This window comes from Salvelinus alpinus, chromosome 13 (genome assembly GCF_045679555.1).
Source record: "Salvelinus alpinus chromosome 13, SLU_Salpinus.1, whole genome shotgun sequence".
NCBI classification, from domain to species: Eukaryota; Metazoa; Chordata; class Actinopteri; order Salmoniformes; family Salmonidae; genus Salvelinus; species Salvelinus alpinus.
This window is the reverse complement of record NC_092098.1, coordinates 21,764,386-21,785,151: the sequence shown is the minus strand read 5'-3', so window position 1 is coordinate 21,785,151 and position 20,766 is coordinate 21,764,386. Positions and strand designations below refer to the sequence as shown.

At 43.4% G+C, this 20,766-nt stretch overlaps 1 protein-coding gene and 1 long non-coding RNA gene across 2 annotated transcripts; one reads left to right on the top strand and one right to left on the bottom strand.

Annotated features, from left to right (window-relative positions):
- The first annotated feature begins 552 nt into the window (after positions 1 to 552).
- Positions 553 to 3,789, top strand: LOC139537354 (uncharacterized). Its single transcript, XR_011667506.1, has 6 exons — positions 553 to 875; positions 1,025 to 1,123; positions 1,412 to 1,450; positions 1,800 to 1,942; positions 2,113 to 2,202; positions 2,311 to 3,789. It is a non-coding gene; the product is annotated as an uncharacterized lncRNA (long non-coding RNA).
- On the bottom strand, positions 3,593 to 19,812 carry LOC139537353 (insulin receptor substrate 1-B). Its single transcript, XM_071338573.1, has 3 exons — positions 18,852 to 19,812; positions 13,812 to 17,105; positions 3,593 to 8,948 (listed from the first exon to the last, which is right to left on the bottom strand). The coding sequence occupies exons 1-3, from the start codon at positions 19,240 to 19,242 to the stop codon at positions 8,941 to 8,943; spliced, it is 3,693 nt and encodes a 1,230-aa protein (XP_071194674.1). The 5' UTR covers positions 19,243 to 19,812; the 3' UTR covers positions 3,593 to 8,940.
- Positions 19,813 to 20,766: the final 954 nt, after the last annotated feature.

The window sequence follows — 20,766 nt, the reverse complement described above, 5'->3', positions numbered from 1 at the left end:
TCAAACAGGAGGTTACAGTAGCCTACAATGGCATATAAATTAATAGTCTATTTGATGGCCAACTGAGGAAAATGTAGCCTATCATTCTCCACATTTAATGTAATTTTCATTGTGGACTTTTTCCCCATAACAGAAGCATGCTAGGCAGTTCCATAACTTTCATTTCCAATTTCCACACGCGCAGCGCTCCAGACCCTAGAACTGTGCATGAGTAAAACCCTTTACTTTAAACCACCTCTGAGCGAATTTACCTAAAGAGCTCTAGTGTGCCTAAAGTCCTTTTCAAATTCTTTGTCGCTGTTATATCAGTTCTAGGGCATTAATATGTTTTATGAACATATTAATAAACACACCCCTCCGGCCCTCCCCATCCCCACCATTCACTCACTCACTCACTCACTTACCCACCCACTCACTCACTCACCCTTTAACAGCATGCCCACTGCCTGATATATATAGCATATAAGAGAAATGGCATGGCGGCCGCGGTGAAATTGAGAAGTAGGCCAAAAACACGCCACAAAGACATTTTCATCTGCGACATCGTTTTCAAAGTAGACCAATTCGCAGAAAAATCGCGGACATGGCAACTTTGCTTTTGTCACAAGATTGCAAGTGCAGAGAGGAAAAAATGACTCAGTTGTGTGGTTGTGGTGCCGAATGTTGAAAGAAAATTCATGCTTCTGCTTTCTCTGTCAGTTAGGTATTTAACTTAGATTGGGACTCAATGGAGCTGGCTGAAAGTTGCAGCATTCCAATGAATGATTATGGGGATGCCACAGGGTTACAGACTCCAGGTGCAGGGACACCTAGAACAGAGAACATCTACCAGTCTCTTCGGTCTCCAAACATAACGTCAATACAGAGACAGGCAAGTGAGTATTTTGTTCATATTTTCTACTACACTCAAATTAAATCGGTCAGTTGTGACTTTAAATGACTAAATATGTAGGCCTGCATGACTGATAATCAAGTATTATTGACAAGACAGTATTAATCTAATTTAGTCACTTCTGCATTTCAGAGCCACATAACAGGATGCAATGGAAAACGTTTGTGTTCCCTCTACTCCTCTTCAATGCACTTTTACTGATTATCATTCTGGTAATTGTTGGAGTTCACTGTAAGTAATTGAATCAACAATGCACTACTGAATATTTGATTGTTGTGATGATTATTATGTGAGGTTCTAAAAATTAAGTATAGCTGGGTTTTGGGTGTAAAAGACAGCTATGTCTGTCACCAACCACTGTTCCTAACCAAGTGTTCTACTCTTGTAGTTCATACTCTGAAACCTGAATACTATTGGTTGGTTCAAACTATGCAAGACCCAAACCTGTTCAACCTATTAGTCGTCTCAGGATTAAATATATATTTTTAAAAGAGCAGCTTTCTTATTATTTTTTGCTAGATTCCCATTTCACCGGGGCATTGTCATCTAAAAATGGAGGTGGGTGACTTCATATGGCTACTGTACTGTATAAGTTAAATAAATCACACAAATGACCTCTATTTAGTAGATCAAGATGAAACACAACATGTGTAATGTCTTGCTGTAGTTTTAGTTGTTTAATTAGAAAGTACTGTGTTCTATTTCATTACCGGTAAATCCCAACTTCCAAGTCACATTTTCACTTAGTCTCTCATTGACATTAATGCATGATGTAAAAAAATGGATTTAACTGGAAGTTAGGATTCAACACTAACATTATATATTCACCATATTTGATGTGGTTACCTTTCACACTGTGGAATATTTCAACAGCATGGACTGCCAATACTAGTATGCTTATGTTCAGATTTCAGACAGAATGAAGAAGCGTGGCATCTCCATCACAATGGGTTCTATCTCTTCTGGCAGAGTGTGGGGGATTGCTTAACTGCTAATAGTTTCTGTCAGCAGAACAACGCTACTCTGACCACATTGCAGCCACATAACACAGTATGTCAGCATGTATACTCTGTCTGTGAAATAGTATACGCTTGCAGTGTAACTATATAGAATACAATTAACTTTCAGTGTCCGGTCATACATTTTCAGTTCAAAAATATTTATACTGAGCTAAAGGTGTAAAATGCATAAAGATTAAACGCATGAGTTTGAATACATAGGTTTGGTTGTTGGCCAGGGCCAGAGGACAGCAGCTGTGGGTCCTTGAGCTGAGGGATACGACCGAGGGATCTGCAGATGGTGCCACAGAGGTTCAGAATAATCCAATCTCTCATAATCCTTTTTCTATTATGTACAGTACTTCATTAAGAAAATGTTTTGTAATAAGTTCATTTTAACATTTGTTTGGTCCTCCTCAGGATGATTCTGAAAAGGATGCTGATTGTGCCCTCTTGACTGGGGATCCCACCCAGCCCTCAATGAGCCCAGACCACATGAAGAGCCAGGGGTGGGTGTGTGAGAGGAAGGCCTCTCCACCGCATGTCTGTGGAAATCAATAAGATCCAATGTATTCCATTCAGGAAGGAAAGCAGCTTTTCCTTGAATTTTTTCACTTTTTGTCACAATATGAATCGTTTTTTAATTCCTTGAACAATGTCCTTGTTTTAATGACCAAAATGTCTTGCTTAATTTTGGTAGTTATATGCTTTGATTCTATCCTGCATTTCAGGGCAACCGCTTGTGTCAGTGAACACAAGAGGGTGCTATGTAATTGTAAAGATTCAATAAGGTCTGCAAAGAACATTTTGTTCACAGCAGAACATTAATGAAACATGCACACATTTTCTTTACATGCAGAAGAAGTCACTGACCTGTAGATAAAACCATAAGCTTGCTAGGCTTCTCATCATCATTCAAATGATGACTGAAGCACGACAAAATGTAGCTGAAACATCTGTTTTAAAAAAGAATAGTAAATTTAGCTAGGCAAGTCAGTTAAGAACAAATTCTTATTTACAATGACGTCAGCCTACCCCAGCCAAACCCGGATGATGCTAGGCTAATTGTGCGCCGCCCCATGGGACTCCCAATCACGACTGGATGTGATGCAGCCTGGTTATAAACCACGGACTACAGTGACACCTCTTGCACTGAGATGCAGTGCCTTAGACCACTGAACCAGGGACTGTAGTGACACCTCTTGCACTGAGATGCAGTGCCTTAGACCACTGAACCAGGGACTGTAGTGACACCTCTTGCACTGAGATGCAGTGCCTTAGACCACTGAACCAGGGACTGTAGTGACACCTCTTGCACTGAGATGCAGTGCCTTAGACCACTGAACCAGGGACTGTAGTGACACCTCTTGCACTGAGATGCAGTGCCTTAGACCACTGAACCAGGGACTGTAGTGACACCTCTTGCACTGAGATGCAGTGCCTTAGACCACTGAACCAGGGACTGTAGTGACACCTCTTGCACTGAGATGCAGTGCCTTAGACCACTGAACCAGGGACTGTAGTGACACCTCTTGCACTGAGATGCAGTGCCTTAGACCACTGAACCAGGGACTGTAGTGACACCTCTTGCACTGAGATGCAGTGCCTTAGACCACTGAACCAGGGACTGTAGTGACACCTCTTGCACTGAGATGCAGTGCCTTAGACCACTGCGCCACTCGGGTGCCCAACACGTCATATATATTCTCATCAAAAATGTACTTTTATTTTAGTCCAAACCACAATAGACTGTATGAAGAAATAACTGTACATGTTGAGACATTTACTCAAATTAGTTTAGCCAAACACACTTTACATAAAAATGTATATTCGTGAAATGTCTTCAGAAAGACCTGAGCTAAAACATCAGAGCTGAAACATTAAACAGTCTCAATTATATCTCCTCTTCTTGTTTTTCCTATTGTACAACTTCATCCATAATCACTGTTTTATATTTTATACTTAATCACATTAAATTCCACTCAGATAGTGGTATTAGAAGGTTTGGGAAGAAATAGCTGTGTATCTGTGCGTTACAACCCCCCTTACATAGTCCTTACCAACACTGTGTGTATGCTGTGAGGATTCAGAAGCCTCTGATGCCATGAGGTGGCATACTGTATGTGTATAAGGTGGAGGAAGGACTGGGAGTGTCTGTGTTTAGGGAGACTGGGATTCTACACACATACAGCACCCCCTCTGTCCCCCAGGCTTAAAGCTAATTTATGCATGATCTGCAAATGTGGTCGGAGGCGCAGTACGGATGGCGTGAGGCAATTGCGGAGCCTCGGGAGGCATGCAGAGGCCAAATTGAGCTCTGTACCGCATCGCTGTGTGCCTCTCACATTTTGTAACAATACGGAGGGCTCCGTATAGCTCCGCATTGACATGATTGGTTGATGGTAGGTGGAGGAAGGTCCTGTATAAACACAAACTCACTTTGTTGACAACTTCCTTCACAACAGTTCTGCGCTGCTCGGCGAAGTGCAAGAAGAATGAATGCCCTGACTTCTGCAGAGGCCATATCACTGTAAATGCTGCATGGCCAATGCAGACATCGGATTGATCATCCAGTGCCTTTTATCCTTCCTTCACGGTCTACTCACTAATGGCTTATTACAGTCTAGGCCACTTGTCAAACTCCTCCCATGGAGGGCTGAGTGTCTGCAGGTTTTTGCTCCTCCCTTGTACTTGATTGATGAATTAAGGTCACTAATTAGTAAGGAACTCCCCTCACCTGGTTGTTTAGGTCTTAATTGAAAGGAAAAACCAAAAACCAGCAGGCACTAGGCCCTCCATGGGAGGAGTTTGACACCCCTGGCTAGACTGACTGAATGCTTTGTTTGTTTAGTGAATTATATCATTAATTAGATCTGAATAACACTGTCATATATCTAGGAAACAGACATGTGAAACAAAGTTTGTTCATTCCATTTCATTTCTTAGCTTTTCAAAGAAACAAAATGACATTGTTTACATCACAGGTAAGAATCATCAACATTATTCTGTTTTGAACAGAAATCTTTTCCATAACATTTCCATGAACCTCATGCCCATATCCCTCCCCTGAAGCCTACTCCTTTATACACAGAATTCTGTGCATACCCAAAGATCCTTGTCCTTCTCCTCTTTACAATAGAATACATCATACATCAGTCAGTCATAGTATTATTAATAGAATTAAAATAAGTACACAGCTCTCTCCTAACAGGAAACATTACCCTGATTGTACTTAACATACCTTTTTCCCACAACAACAGGTAGAACCTTTGATACGGTGAGGGGTCTCAGTATATAAAGTACCAGTCGAAAGTTTGGACACGCCTACTCATTCAAGGGTTTTTCTTTATTTTTACTATTTTCTACATTGTAGAACAATAGTGAAGACATAAAAACTATGAAATAACACCTATTGAATCATGTAGTAACCAATTTTTTTTTAAACAAATCAAAATATCTTAAATTTGAGATTCTTCAAAGTAGCTACCCTTTGCCTTGATGACAGCTTTGCACACTCTTGGAATTATCTCAACCAGCTTCATGAGGTAGTCACCTGGAATGCATTTCAATTAAAAGGTGTGCCTTGTTAAAAATTCATTTGTGGAATTTCTTTCCTTAATGCATTTGAGCCAATCAGTTGTGTTGTGACAAGGTAGGGTTGGCATATAGAAGATAGTCCTATTTAGTAAAAGACCAAGTCCATATTATGGCAAGAACAGCTCAAATAAGCAAAGAGTCCATCATTACTTTAAGACATGATGATTAGTCAACACGGAACATTTCAAGAACTTTGAACGTTTCTTCAAGTGCAGTCGCAAAAAACAACAAGCGCTATGATGAAACTGTCTCTCATGAGGACCGCCACAGGAAAGGAAGACCCAGAGTTACCTCTGGTGCAGAGGATAAGTTCATTAGAGTTACCAACCTCAGGAATCTGAAATTAACTGCACCTCAGATTGCAGTCCAATTAACAGACACATCTCAACATCAACTGTTCAGAGGAGACTGCATGAATCAGTCCTTCATGGTCTAATTGCTGCAAAGAAACCACACTAAAGGACACCGATAATAAGAAGAGACTTTCTTGGGTCAAGAAACACAAGCAATGGACATTAGACCGATGGGTATCTGTCCTTAGGTCTGATGAGTCCAAATTTGAGATTTCTGCTTCCAACCGCCGTGTCTTTGTGAGATGCAGAGTAGGAGAACGGATGATCTCCACATGTGTGGTTCCCACCGTGAAGTATGGAGGAGGAGGTGTGGGGGTGCTTTGCTGGTGACACTGTCTGGGATTTATTTAGAATTCAAGGCACATTTAACCAGCATGGCTACCACAGCATTCTGCAGCAATATGCCATCCCATCTGGTTTGTGCTTAGTGGGACTATCATTTGTTTTCAACAGGACAATGATCCAAAACACACTTACAGGCTGTGTAAGGACTATTTGACCAAGGAGAGTGATGGAGTGCTGCATCAGATGACCTGGCATCCACAGTCACCTGACCTCAACCCAATTGAGATGGTTAGGGATGAGTTGGACCGCAGAGGGAAGGAAAAGCAGCCAACAACTGCTCAGAATATGTGGGAACTCCTTCAAGACTGTTGGAAAAGCAATCCAGGTAACTACCTCATGAAGCTGGTTGAGAGAATGCCAAGAGTGTGCGAAGCTGTCATCAAGGCAAAGGGTGGCTACTTTGAAGAATCTCAAATTTAAGATATTTTGATTTGTTTACCACTTTTTTGGTTACTACGTGATTCCATATGAGTTATTTCATAGTTTTGATGTCTTCACTATTATTCTACAATGTAGAAAATGGTAAAAAAAAAAAAAAAAAAACTTGAATGAGTAGGTGTGTCCAAACTTTTGACTGGTACTGTATGTCTCATTTCTACATCACTTTGTACACGTCTCTGCAGTTCACCAAACTAAGAATCTTCAGACTTGGCAGAATTCTGGTTATTCTAGAATGCAAAGCGCCTTTATACAGCTGCTGTGTGGTATTATGTGAGAGTTAATATTGAAAACAATAAGGCATTAAAAGATGGTCTAACGATACCCAGTCCAACCGAAAGACTCTTAACTGGACTTGGCCATAGCCACGGTAGTTAAGTGAACCAAAACGTAGGGGACCTTCTCAGACGACCTTGGGGATTTAAGACCAACTGTCACGTCTGTTCAAATTCTTTAGACATGATTATGAGGTAAGAGAAGCTCATGAATGAAAATCCCCAATTAATAATAATCATTTGAAGAGAATAAAAAAGAAAGGTATATTATAAAAGTCACATCAAGCAATGCCACTGGCCTGTATGGTGAGACAAAGTTAAGATTAAAAACAGAGTAAGTCTACCATAGTGAAGTATGAGTAATCCATTGATCTATTGCTGTGTTTACACAGGTATCCAATTCTGATGTTTTTTTCCACTAATTGGTCTTTCGACCGATTACATCAGATCTTTTCACATCAGATTTTTTTCAGAGTTGATTTGATTGGTCTAAATACCAATTACTGAAAAATAGATTAGAATTGGGCTTCCTGTGTGGACACAGTCTATGTAATACAGGATTTTGGCACTAAAGTTCTCTGCATTAAAGCACAAGATACTGGCAGTAATGGGCTATGTTCAAATGATTAAAGGGATTTCATAAAACTGAATCACCACATCAAAAATACCACTTGTTTTTTTCTGCAAGACTATCTAACTGGTACGGGCCTGGGGATATAAGGGAAGGGGGGACCTAGTGAGAATGAGTGAGGGTAACCGTTAGTGTGTGGACACCAAATAACACAGGCAGCCAGGCACTTGAGTGTCTTTTTCGGATGCACAGAGGACGTAGCCTGGTGCCTGATCTGTTTGTGCTGTCTTGAGTTGGCAAGAAAGAACAAACAGATTTCGGACCAGGCAACAGGGGATGTGTGTGTGATGTGATTTTCAGTCACTGTGGTTATAAAGCATGAGGGAACCTTAACAAGTAAGTGAAAGGAATGAATATTATTATTACATAAATAAAAATTACCCTGTTGATCATTGTGGGAGGCCAAATGTGGTCTGGAAATATCTTCATTAACTGATATCCATCACCACTGTAATCATGCTCTTTCTCTTGCACCTGCACGCACAGCATTCTTTAATCACATTGATCAGACATTCAATACCGTTCTCAGCCTGTTAGTGTCATAATATTCTGGCAAACACAAGTAGTAAATGTCACAGCAGTAAATGTGACGACTATCAACCTCACCTGCTCAGCTGAACCACACGTATGACTATTCAAATGTGTGTGTGGTTGGCATTATACAGCGCTGGTTTTTGGCTTAGCTCCAGCTGGTACTGGTAGGGTTCAGGCAGAAGAGTGAGGAAACGAGAGCTTTCATTGTGGCTGAAGAGTGAGGCACAGCATAAAGTAAAAAGAGGCTATTATTTTAGTACAGTTCACAAACACAGTAAGGCAGTTTGATTATGCTTACTATATAACTAAAACTCTATGTTTTCTGTCATTTTCAACATATTTACAATATTCTTAACACAAAATTACATTTGAGACAAACATAGTTTTCCCTCTCACAGACCAGTTCCAGATTCCCTGTGTAAAAATGTCTACAAACAAAACATTAGGCACTTTTTAAAAAGTATAATATATATATAGATGTATTTATTTATGTAGCTTTCATCAACATATGTATACTATATACTTTTTTAGTATGTACCTTTCTACTATTTCACATTTGTATAACAATTTCCATAAGTTTATGTTAAGGAAAAAGAAACAAATGTAATCTTGATTGGCTATATTCTTCTACCTCAGCGAACCCTGTTGTGTTGGTTTGGACCAGTAGTCTTTTGGCACACATTAGTATTGGATAGCAACAACTGGACAGGATGACAAAGAGTTAATGATGATTTGATGGGTTTGCCTTCACCTCTGTTACTCCTCTTCCAGTGAGAAAGGTCAGTAGGGAAACATACTGTTGCCAACCAATCCCACCATGGCTAGTTAGGACAGTGCTGCTCAACCCCAGGAGCAATGTCCAGATGAAGATGGATCATTAACATTCTGAAAGAAAAGAGGAAATATAGATGTTAACAAACAAATCATAACAAAACCGACAAGGAGAGGTCTGGATCTAGGATTTACACCTCCGCAGCCTAATGGGAAAATCTCTTTCTTTGTCTCCATCTCTCTCACATATGGCTGTAGCTGTAATGTCAATCAATAGAATGTGTTTCTTGTCTTCCTCGCTGTCTGTACACAGGTCATTTAACAATGCTACTAGAATATTTTTCAGTCTGAGAGTGAGCTAGACTGAATCCCCCCTCTCCCCCACCCGTTTCATTATGTGACATTTTTGAAAGCCGCAACAAATAATTATATTTTTGTCTTGGATTTAGCATTACAAAAGCATGGGTTTTGAAAGATAAATTAACATTACATCTGTGAGTGTATCACTGAAGTAACGCAGATTTAATTAACACACAAATTGCACACAGCACAATAGAACATTCAGGAAGAAAATAAAATCCTCACAGGGCCATTGTGACGAATGATCTCACATGGAAGTGTTTAAGTGGATGTTTGTGGGCATCACTGTAGAGTAAGTAGAACGACACAGAAGGATATCAGGGTTCTGGGAACAACCAGCTTGGGGATGAGGATTGGAGCCAAACAGGGCAAACGGGAGTAAACACTAAACCCAAACACAAAACAAAGGGCGCTTGGCATGCTTGGGCAGTGTTTCAGTGGTGGCAACAACACAACACATTCCACTCCTGCTACACTAGATATGAGTCAACAATAAACAACAGCAGACCCCTTATAATGTGGTCAAATCAAATAATTATACATTTTGAAAATAACAAAATATTTGTAGAGTCTGAAGAAACAGTTTTTAAACAGGGTAGCCTACGGTCACTCACTACTCATCTCCAGCACAAGAAGCACAGACAAAAGATCTCATGAATAAACCTCGGATCGGAGTGATTCTGGTCTGTTCTGCCCACCAGCCACATCTGTCTCCTCCACTGTTACAGTTAATGCTTCTGTAGTTCCCTCAGTCAGCGCTGGAAACTCTCAACACAAGCACTTGTGTAAAGAGCTGAAACAAGGACTTCTCCTTCTTACCACACTCCTCAAGAGTTCTCAGCACTCTTCTCTCTCTAATTCCTGTTGATAACAACGTGTAACACGCGGGATATGAACCCAGGTCTCCCACAGGAGCATCTTAGACCATTAGACCAAGAGGAAATTCGCTGTTGGCTCGAGGGCAGACACTGGTTTCGAAGTTTGCAGGCATAGCTACCTAAACTAGTGACCATGTCCAACTCATGTCCACTACAAAATCATCTGCATTCTGTTGCCATAATTCAATATTTCAACATCCACAACTAAATACAAATCATTCAGCCCCAACTATTCATATCTCAACTTGACGGCAGTAAAGAAAATGTCAATGACAATACATAACCCTCTCTCGTCTCCTGCATCATCCTCTATTCCAATGCAGGCTTTGTTCCCTTAAAAAAAAACACATCCAGTCAATGGATCATGTACTCTGGAATCCATCTCTATAAAACATACAAACACAACATCTTACGGTATTTGCCATGTGAAAGCCTATAGACAACAAGACACCCACACATTAACACAAACACCTGGCGACAGTCCTGACCCCTCCACCTCCACCCATGTGAAATGGCTCATTACCAGCAGACAAATCAATTGGCTTCGCTCTCTGAACGCCCACTTGTGAAAATGAGAGACTCTCTTTATACAACCCTCAGCCTGGCAGGCAGCTATTGGCAGACAGCTCAACACTTCTTCTCACAGACCGGAATCCAAGCTGCACATCAGACATGGCTGAAAGCTTTAGGGTGAAAACAAGAATCCATAGATCAAGTGTATTTGGCTGGCTGAAAGTTGAATGTTGCACTGAGAGGAGTAACCACTTTATGTTTGGTGATGGTTGTTACCACACAAGAGCTGTGTGGGCTGTTTAATCACACACTAAAGGATAAGCACCTTGGGGTTGATGAAATGGCTTCATAACAAGGAGGAGATGAAGAAGAGAGTGTGAAAATAGGTTGTGAAGGTGAAAACAGCCTGGGTAGAACAGGGCAATTTGGCAAGGGTGGGTGGGGGCGGAAGGATCAGAATAAAAACAACACTTTCAGTGGCATCACTAAGGAAACGAAGCGAATAGGACTTCCTTTGACGTAAGCAAAATCAAAGAACCAAAAATACCTGTCTCCTTTCTCCAGGCTCTGTAACATACTGCACATGCTGCTGACACAGTGGCTCAGGAGTAATTATTTGACATTCGCTGACAGCAAACAATCTCTACCACAGGTAATGAAGACCACTGACACTGGTCAGGGCCCAGGGGATGACATGGTTCTACACACAACCTGCTGACCACCAGACATGTCATAGTTTATGGTTCAACTTCAGTCATCCGGTTCTAAAGGATGATATCATGTAACCTAACCTGTATTCCACAGTTCTTTATACACGGCTTACGGTACGTCACCCTAAAGGGTCTCCTTGACCTGAGAAGTAGTCATTAATTATACCAGCAGTAAACACTCTAGAAAATGGTGCCCTTGCAACAGTAACAATAGCATTTATAAAGGCAATCATCATGGAAAACAGCTAAGAGGGTAAAGGTTACAACAAAACCAGAATTAAGAATTCATTAATTGTATTTGGGTAGAATTAAGGGGGAGGTAAATATTGTGTGTATTTCTCTCCCTCCCCAATCGAATACCTGTGTAATCCAGAGGTGGTGGGGCCAGGGTAGGCCTTTATCAGGTTGTATAAACTAAAACAGTCCTAGTTTACCACACACAGCATCTGCTGTGTTATTAAGCTATTAATGCTAATACTTTTACATAATAGTTGGGTGCCAGTGCCACTCCTATCTACTGCAACCCCTATACAATGGAAGCCATTATTTCTCCAGTCATCATTGGGCTACATTTTAGCTTTCATAAGCCAGCAAAATCCATTGTCTAGACAACGTCTGAGAACATCCTGATCTCAGAGCATTTCGTACTATTATGTACGTAAATCCGTGACTCTCCATTTAATATGCTATGTTACGTTTCGTATGATATGTGTTACTTTGTGAATGTCCATCACCCATTTCATATGATATGTTACGAATGACAATTCGTATTATATGTTACGAATTTGCTAAATGTATCATATGTTACAAATTCTTTAGCTAGCTGGCTAATGTTACCTAGGCTATGGGTTAGGGGTTAGGGTTAAGTTTAGGAGTTAGATTAAAGGGGTTAAAGTTAAGGTTAGGGCAAGGGTTAGTTAAAAGGGTTAAGGTTGGGGGAAGGGTTAGCTAACATGATAATTAGTTGCAAAGTTGCTAATTAGCTAAAATGCTAAAGTTATCCACGATGAGATTTGAACACACAACCTTTGGGTTGCTAGACATTTGCGTTATACGTCCACCTATCCACCCCACTTTTGTTTTTTCTTAAGTAACCATCTGTTTTATGTGACCATATCAAACGTAACATATCATACTAATTTGAGTGTCCCGGATTTAAGTTTACTATGTTACGTGTATTCTAGGACACCAGGCTGCTCAGAGAAGGACAAAAAGGTGACAGGGTTTATTTGAGAAAGGAGTATTTGTGTTACATGCTTCCCTCTGTGTAAAAATGACTTTGCCCTTGCAAACTCTGATGGGGATATAAGATGTTTTTCCAACTCAAGGGAGGCAGAAGTCATTAAGTAAGGATGCCAGCCAACACCTCAACTCTGAACCTCAACCCTGCAATTTTTTGTAGAATTCTTTTTACTTCAATTTATTTAGTAGATATTTTCTTAACTCTTATTTTTCTTGGTTAAGGGCTTGTAAGGAAGTAAGGAAGCATTTCACAGTGCATGTGTAAAATTTGATTTGAATAAATTGTGTGCAGGAAATGTACTCCATCACAGAGAATAACAAAAATTTCGGTAACACTTTATCTGACACCCAGCGTCATAACAGAATGCCAAGAGTGTGTAAAGCTGTCATCAAGGCAAAGGGTGGCTACTTTGAAGAATCTAATATAAAATATATTTTGATTTGTTCAACACTTTTTTGGTTACTACATGATGTTATTTCATAGTTTTGATGTCTTCACTATTATTCTACAATGTAGAAAATAGTAAAAATAAAGAAAAATCCTAGAATGAGTAGGTGTGTCCAAACATTTGACTGGTACTGTATATATATTTTTTTATTGACCATATTAAATTATTATTGTAATTACGCACACATTGATGTCAGACAATGTACCCCAATGCTCTGTTGCTGATGACTGGGATGAATGCAGGAGCAGATTTAAGGAGCAGGACAAGACACCCTCTTTTTGACTGATGACTGACATAAGGGCATGTACGTGATAGGCCTATCTGGCTTATATGATTATGACGTCATAATGCTTCTTGACAGTGTCATAAAGTGTATTTTCTTCAAGTTATTTAAAATTTGATGACTGTTAAGAATTCATTACAACAACAACAAAGGATTTAAGAAACAAACTTTCAAACAAAACTAAACTTCTTGGCAGGGAAAAAACGAATTTGAATAAATGTGGGTTTTGACACATGTAGGTGTCATAACCAGCCATAAAGTTACGCAATATATGTCACAATAGGTGTAAATATATGGATCATGACAGTGTTATGACCATATTATGACAGGTTATGACAAGTTGTCAGCTGTTAAGACATATTATGACATGATTATGACCGTGTTATGACACTGGGTGTCAAGTAAAGTGTTACCAAGATTTCTACTACAGAATAACAAAGACTTCTACTAGTAATCAAAACATGATTTGGATTACTAACATACCCATTTCTGTGTGCTTTGAGTGATAAAACAGAGAGAGAACAGGTGTTGAGTACCTTTACCTTTCCCATCTTTCCTGCTGCTCTGGTGAAGTGCCCTCAGCTCCTCTGATTTGTAGAAATCAATACTGGCGTAGCCAGGGTTGTTCCCCAAACCAGTCATGTCTCCCATCATGACTCCCCCACCTGCCCCATTGTGGACTGAAGCGAAGATGTTATGGGGGGCAGTGGCTCCCCCCTCCAGTTCATTCTGAGAGCCTTCCTTATTAATGGCCAGGTCCAGATCAATGTAGTTAAGGCCTTGTTTAGCAGACCCAGAGGATGAAGCCTGGGCTGTGGCTGCATCTGCCTGGGCATTCTCCCATGGTGAACCCCTCTCCAGTCCTCCTTGTCGATGAGGTGCTGCTGTCTGGGCACTCTCCAAGAGCAAGGAGCCTGAGGAGGACAGCTGGAGGGGGAGAGGAGGAGGAGTAATGATGAATGTCTCCGAGCGGTGGCGTCTCCGTCCCAGTTGGTCGCCCCTGCCAACCCTGTCTCTGGCCAGCCTGCTGCTCTGGTTCTGGTCAGGAGATGAGTAGGATCTTGCTGAGGGGAAGTCCAAGCTTGATTCCTGCTCCATTGATGAAGCTTGGGCAGCATGCATGGCGGGTCCTGCAGGGTTAGGCTCTGAAACTATGCTGAAGGCCATCTCTGTGTAGTTTGTATATGAAGTGGGTAAGAATGTTGGCACTGCTGCCCTATGCCCACCTACATTGCCCTCTGCTGCCCTAGGAGAGGGCCTACTACGGGCCACAACTGGGGGCTTGGGGGCAATAGCTGGGGGCGGGCAAAAAGGTGATTTAACAGGGGTCCCAGTGGAGGGGCAAGGGGAGTTTCCCATCCCCAAATCCATGTTGACGTACTCAGTAGAGGCAGCCAAGGCAGCGGAGGTGGCCAGCGGTGCAGAGAAGCTGCGGGGGAGGTTCGTGGAGCCACCGTGGCAGAGTGCTGGACGGTGCCAGGGCCTCTGGGTTCCATGGGTCACTGACAGTCCGTGCTCTGGCCCCCACTGGCCCCCTCTTCTACCCCCCACGTCACCACCCCTGAACACTATGCTGACGTACTCCCCAGGGCTCTGAGGCTCTGTGGGGAAGAGGTTCTCCTTAACCCTGGGCAAGGTGTTAGCTTTAGACATGTCCACAGACACACTGAGGGGACGAGGCTTCCTCTGCTGGCCCCCTGGGCCATGCGACACACGTTTCTGCTGATGGGATCCATCCTTAGAGCTTGCTCCCCCGTTCCTGAACCCTGGCCCTGTTCTTGTTAGTCGTAGCCCTCCCCCAGCTGCCACTGACATGGGCCGATCCTCCAGGCTCTCACTGCTAGCTGAGCTGGAAGAGAAGGAGGAAGAGGAGAGGGAGAGTTGACAGCCTCCTGCAGTGCCAACTGTGGCTGTGTTCCTCTTGCTGTAGCCCACTTGTCCACCCCGATTTCCAGCACTGGCTTGGTCACTATGACCCCCCTCCTTCCTTTTCCCTTGATCCAAGTCATCCTCAAAGCGTGTGGAGAGCGTGTGTTTGTAGGATCGTGGCAGAGAGAAGTAGGAGTAGACCATCTTGTGTTGTAGCGGGTTCTGTTCAGGTTGTGAGGGGGGTGTGCTGCAAGCAGAGCGGATGCTGATAGGAGACATGTTCATGTAGTCACTGCCAGCCCGGCTCTCCATGCTGCCCCTGCTCCCCCATATGGCCATTCCATGCATGTCTGGGGAGCAGCTGCTGTTGGGGGACATGACCATGTAGCCCTCGGAGACAGGCAGACTGATGTGCTGGGGGGGGGACACACTGCTGTTGGGGGTCATGGCCATGTACTCATCATCAGCCCCAGGCTTGGCGCTGACGTCAGACACGGCCACAGACAGGGAGAGGGAAAAAGGAGGAGCCGTCACTCCAGGTAACATGGACATGTAGCCTCTGTCCACTGGTCCCCCTCCTCCTCCTCCCGCCTCTCCTCGGACCACATCAACCCTCACCTGGGTCTCCCCAACGACGGCCCCTGCTTCCAAGCCCCCTGCTGCGAAGCCTCCTGATCCACGCCGCCGTGACACAAAGGCGTCCCTGCTAACACTCCGTGACATGACGGCGTACTCTTGGTCCGTATCATCCTCTTCCTCCTTCCTACGAGGGGCCAGTCGTTCGTGGGCAGTCAGGGGCAGGGAGGCCCTCTTGCTGAGGAGTCTGCGCTCTGCCTCACACTCCCTGCTGGAGGAGCGCCGCAGCATCCTCCGGCCCTGAGGACGCTGATGGGACCCAGGGAGGCTCTCTCTCTGGCCCATCACTATGTAGCTGGAAGAGCCCTCTCCATGAGCATGGTGTCCCATTCCACCATTGGACCCTCCAGGTAGACTGGGGACCAGTAGGGAGTGCTCTCCAGGGCTGGAGCCATACTCGTCTGAGGAGCCGTAGTCACTAGGGGAACCCGACACAGATACTCTCTGAGGGACGCGGGTGTAAGAACAGATCGCTACACCTCCCGTTGCCCCTCCGACTAGTCCACACTCTGAGCCATGACCAGAGCTGGAGGAGAGGCTTGGGGCTGGGGAGGTGGCTGGGTTGGGGGTGTAGCGGGCCAGGCTGAGAGTGATCTTAGCTGGGGTTGGAGCTCTGGTGGGCTTAGGTCTTAGGGTGGGTGTAGTGGAACAAGATCCGTTCAGGCTGGGACTGGAGCTTGTCCATGCCCCTCTGGCTCCACCTCCACCCTCCTCCGTCCTTCCCCCGATGCTGGCTGTGCGTGCCCTGGGGAACCCGTGGCGTGGCGTGGGTGAAGTGCTGGTGCAGTGTGCACCACCTGCTCCAGGGGTCTCAGTCCGGGCTCGTCTGCCAAAGCCCACCTGGCTGGGGGGCAGATTGGGGTGGTGGCGGCGGGTGGGGACACTGATGGGGTTGGAGGCGGTGCCCCCGCCGCCTGTAGCGCCCACAGACTGAGTCTTACTGCGCTGGCGGAACTCCTCACTCAGAGCCTTCATGGCCTCCAGCAGAGTCTCATGCATGTTCTGGGCCACCACCGAGTCCTCCACCTGCATCCAGAACTCCCCAGGCCCCGTCATGGCTGAGCGGCCCACCTCGATGAAGAAGAAGTTCTCTGAGTGGCCGCAGCGACGCACGTTCATCAGTTGTAGGACCACGGCGGCCACGTCAGAGTTGAGCTTGACAAAGTTGACCGTCTTGTCGGTCAGGCACAGACGGTGGATGCCCACTAGGTTTCGGGCCTGGCCAAGCCCTTTAGGCCACACCTTGACCTGCCACACCTCCTTGAAGGTGGGGCCTGGAGGAGAGGGGAGTCCACACTCTCCACCGCTACCACAGTCCTCTGGGTTTTTACCTGCAAATAATCACAATGAAGACACATCTCAATCAACAACAAGACAGAAAACTATGCAAATAGATATAGAGACAGAGAAAGCCAGACATTTAAAGGAAATAGAATATTGTCAATATTCGGAGGAATCATATGGTAGCACAAGATGAGAGTTGCCAGTCAGGAGACAAAAATATTGTATACAATATTCATATATTATCTATTATCAAGGTTAGAGTGACCGTCAGTTGTAGCACATTCAGCACATTTAGACACTCTGAACTCTGACTGGCTTAAATATGTGATGAGCCTCATCATTCATGCATGCAGGTTTTGTTTCATGAATGCATTCATAATAAACATTAATTGAAGACTATGGTGTAACAAAAACACTCATGTAACAAAAAACTTTCCAGCTGCATGATGGATTAGAGCGTGTGGTGGATTGACATGTGATAGTGTGTGAATAAGGCCTTTCTTCAACACCATTTCTTTAAAGAATATTATTGGGTTGGTACAATAAAGAGTGTTAATAATCATGAAAATGATCAATCTTTATAACCTACACCGTGTAAATACTCTGTAACTACAGATTATTACAAAAGGTAGCCTAGCGGTTAAGATCCTTGGGCCAGTAACTGAAAGGTTGCTGGTTCGAATCCCTGAGCCCACAAGGTGAAAAATATGTCGATGTGCCCTTGAGCAAGGTACTTAACCCTAGTGGCTCGAGTAAGAAGAGAGACAGCTAAATTACTAAAAATGTCAAATGTAAATATAAAATACTGACCATCGCATTGTAAATCCAGACGTGTTTCATTTAGCAACATTATTGCTCCCCTGAAGAAACCCACATCTACACCTAGGCCTACTGTTTCATTTGTGTAAAGGCTGTAGTCTATAGACGTTAATGACATTGGCCTATAGAAATAAAAAAAAATACCATAACTAGAGGTGTAAAATTAAAAAGATAGAATTTTGAGGAAATGTTGTGCAAATAATACAAATTATATATGCAATAAAATATAGCCACATTATTACAATCATTATTAAGATTATTGATTCCATATTACTACTGAAACGATAGCAGGGTTGGCGTTAGTGTTACAGCATAACAACCTAAACACGAGGGAAACCGATAGAAACCAGTTTTCCAATGAAAGCACGCAGACGCTGCGGCTTTCCTCCCTGCCAGGCAACGCCATAGCACAGAAATGTAGGTTACGCGCACGACATGCAGAGGGACGTGTCGAAAAACAAAAACAGAGAGCACTCGGGAGATGGCTGCGTCCTCTGCAGTATACGCTTTGAATGATGTTGTGCTGCAGCCTATTTGGTCGCGAATACGAAGAAGAAATCCTATTGGTTCATGCACGTTGCAATAATTGTGTAGGCTAACATGCAGCAAAATGAAAATGGTCAAAAATATTGGTTAATATACCAATAACTGATTCAGATAAGCTACTGCTCAGACACACCGCATGCAGCAGTGGTCCACCACCTCTCTTGAACTGATATGCAGCTGTTCATTGGATAGGCCTATATGTAATATTTATAATAGCAATATCCTGTATTTAATGTACTATACGCCTCATTTCTACAAAGAGCATCAGACGTGTGATGTGCAATAAAAAATAAATAACATGCTATCGCGTTACAGATCTGAATGTCAAATGGATGTCAATCCAGAATGGCTAGCTAGACCAACACTGGCCAATGCAGACTAAATGTGCAAGGGGAATATTGGGCATAGTAAACCCTTGTATGACTTACATTTCCACTGAAGGTCCAGCATGGCCTGGTACCATTCATTCTGGACATCCTCACTGTCTGCTGCAATGGCAAAGCTCTCCCCGCGGGTATACATCACTATCATGTGCTTGTTCTTGGAATCTGCCCGCTTGTTGATGTTGAAGCAAGTCTCCAGATTCAGTGCTTTTTTCGGGACAGGTGACTTGCTTCGGAATTTCTTCTCGTTCTCATAATATTCTAGACGGGCTGGGCCCTCTTCCGAGGCTTCCCTCAAAACGAAAAATCGCCGGTGCATAGATTTCTGCTTACGGAGATACCCGCTTTTCCGAACGTCCTCGTAGCTCTGCTGCTGTTGTAGCAGCTCTGCTGCATGGTTCTCCATTACTAGACAGGTCTCTTGTTTTGCTTGCATAAAATCTCCCCACTAAAACGAGGAGGCTATTAATTAATTATAGCTACATTCCTCTTCTCCTTCTCATATTATCCATAGAGTGAAGCATCCAACGTGCGTGCCCGGAATAAGCGAGCTAATTTGAACATGTGTTATTTATATAAAATCAGCTTTTCCCCTCGTCTGCGTGCACATGCGGCGAGCGACGTCTGCACACTGCTTCCTATAGCCAACCTATGCTGCTTGCTGGAGTACTAGGACTACTCCTACTCAGTCTATTTACTGTAGCCTGACCTACTACTCTGCATGGACTCTCACATTGATGCGCCTCTATGCATGTTCATCTACTGCACAGTGATAGCCTGTTATCGCATGTTTCACCATCGATGGAGTGATCAATAAATATCCATACGTTAGCCAATAGGCTAAGTCCTATAATTAGCCTATTTATGTGCGTACAGAAGTGTACCTCTTAACTAGCCAGAAAGAGAAAATAAGAGCAGTCATCTACGGACTATATTTTTGCTAGCCATATCACTCAATTTCTATCCCAACATTTTTTATTAAATTATTCAATGCGGAATCCCTTCTCCTGAGCATTGACATATTTATCCAATCATGCTTTCTTCAGAGCGTTTGCGACACCCGTTGGTCACTCCCTGTATGAGTTTATATTTTTGCACATTTTGTGGGCTATACATCAAGCAGACTGCATTGATCTGCCCGGGAGAAGCTACAGGCAATACCAACAGTATCCCTTTTTGGGCGCATAAGTAAACATTCAGCACCATGGACAGCACCGCGGTCAGCGCTGAAAGCAAAAAGATTAACGCTGATTCAGCAACCACATCCGCGAACAGCGCTACAGTCAACTTTTCAACACCACCACCGTTATTAACAGCGCTGCAGTCAACTCTTCAGCACCATGACTGTGAACAGCGCCGTGGTCAGCGCTTCAGCACCACATCTGCGGACAGGGCCACAGTCAATTACTCAGCACCTTGCCACAGAGTTTCAAACCACATACACAGTTTACAGCAGGTATAAAGGTGCAGCGAAATGCTTATGTGCTATCTTCCTCAACAATACATTAATCAACAATAACAATAAAAATAGTCAAGTAAAAAGTAACAAGTAGTAGAAGTAATAGAAGAGCTAGTATGCATAGTAATAACGCTTTATTTACACTATTTACAAATACACTAAAAGTATGAGGACACCCCTTCAAGTTAATGGATTCAGCAATTTCAGCCACAGGTGTTGCTGACAGGTGTATAAAATCGAGCACACAGCAATTCAATCTCCATAGACAAACATTGGCAGTATAATGGCCCATTCTGAAGAGCTCAGTGACTTTCAGCATGGCATTGTCATAGGATGCCACCTTTCCAACAAGTCAGTTCGTCAAATTTCTTCCGTACTAGAGCTGCCCTGTTAAGTGCTGTTATTATGAAGTGGAAATGTCTAGGAGCAACAACGGCTCAGCCGCGAAGCGCTAGGCCACATAAGCTCACAGAGCGGGACCGCAGAGTTCTGCATCGCGTA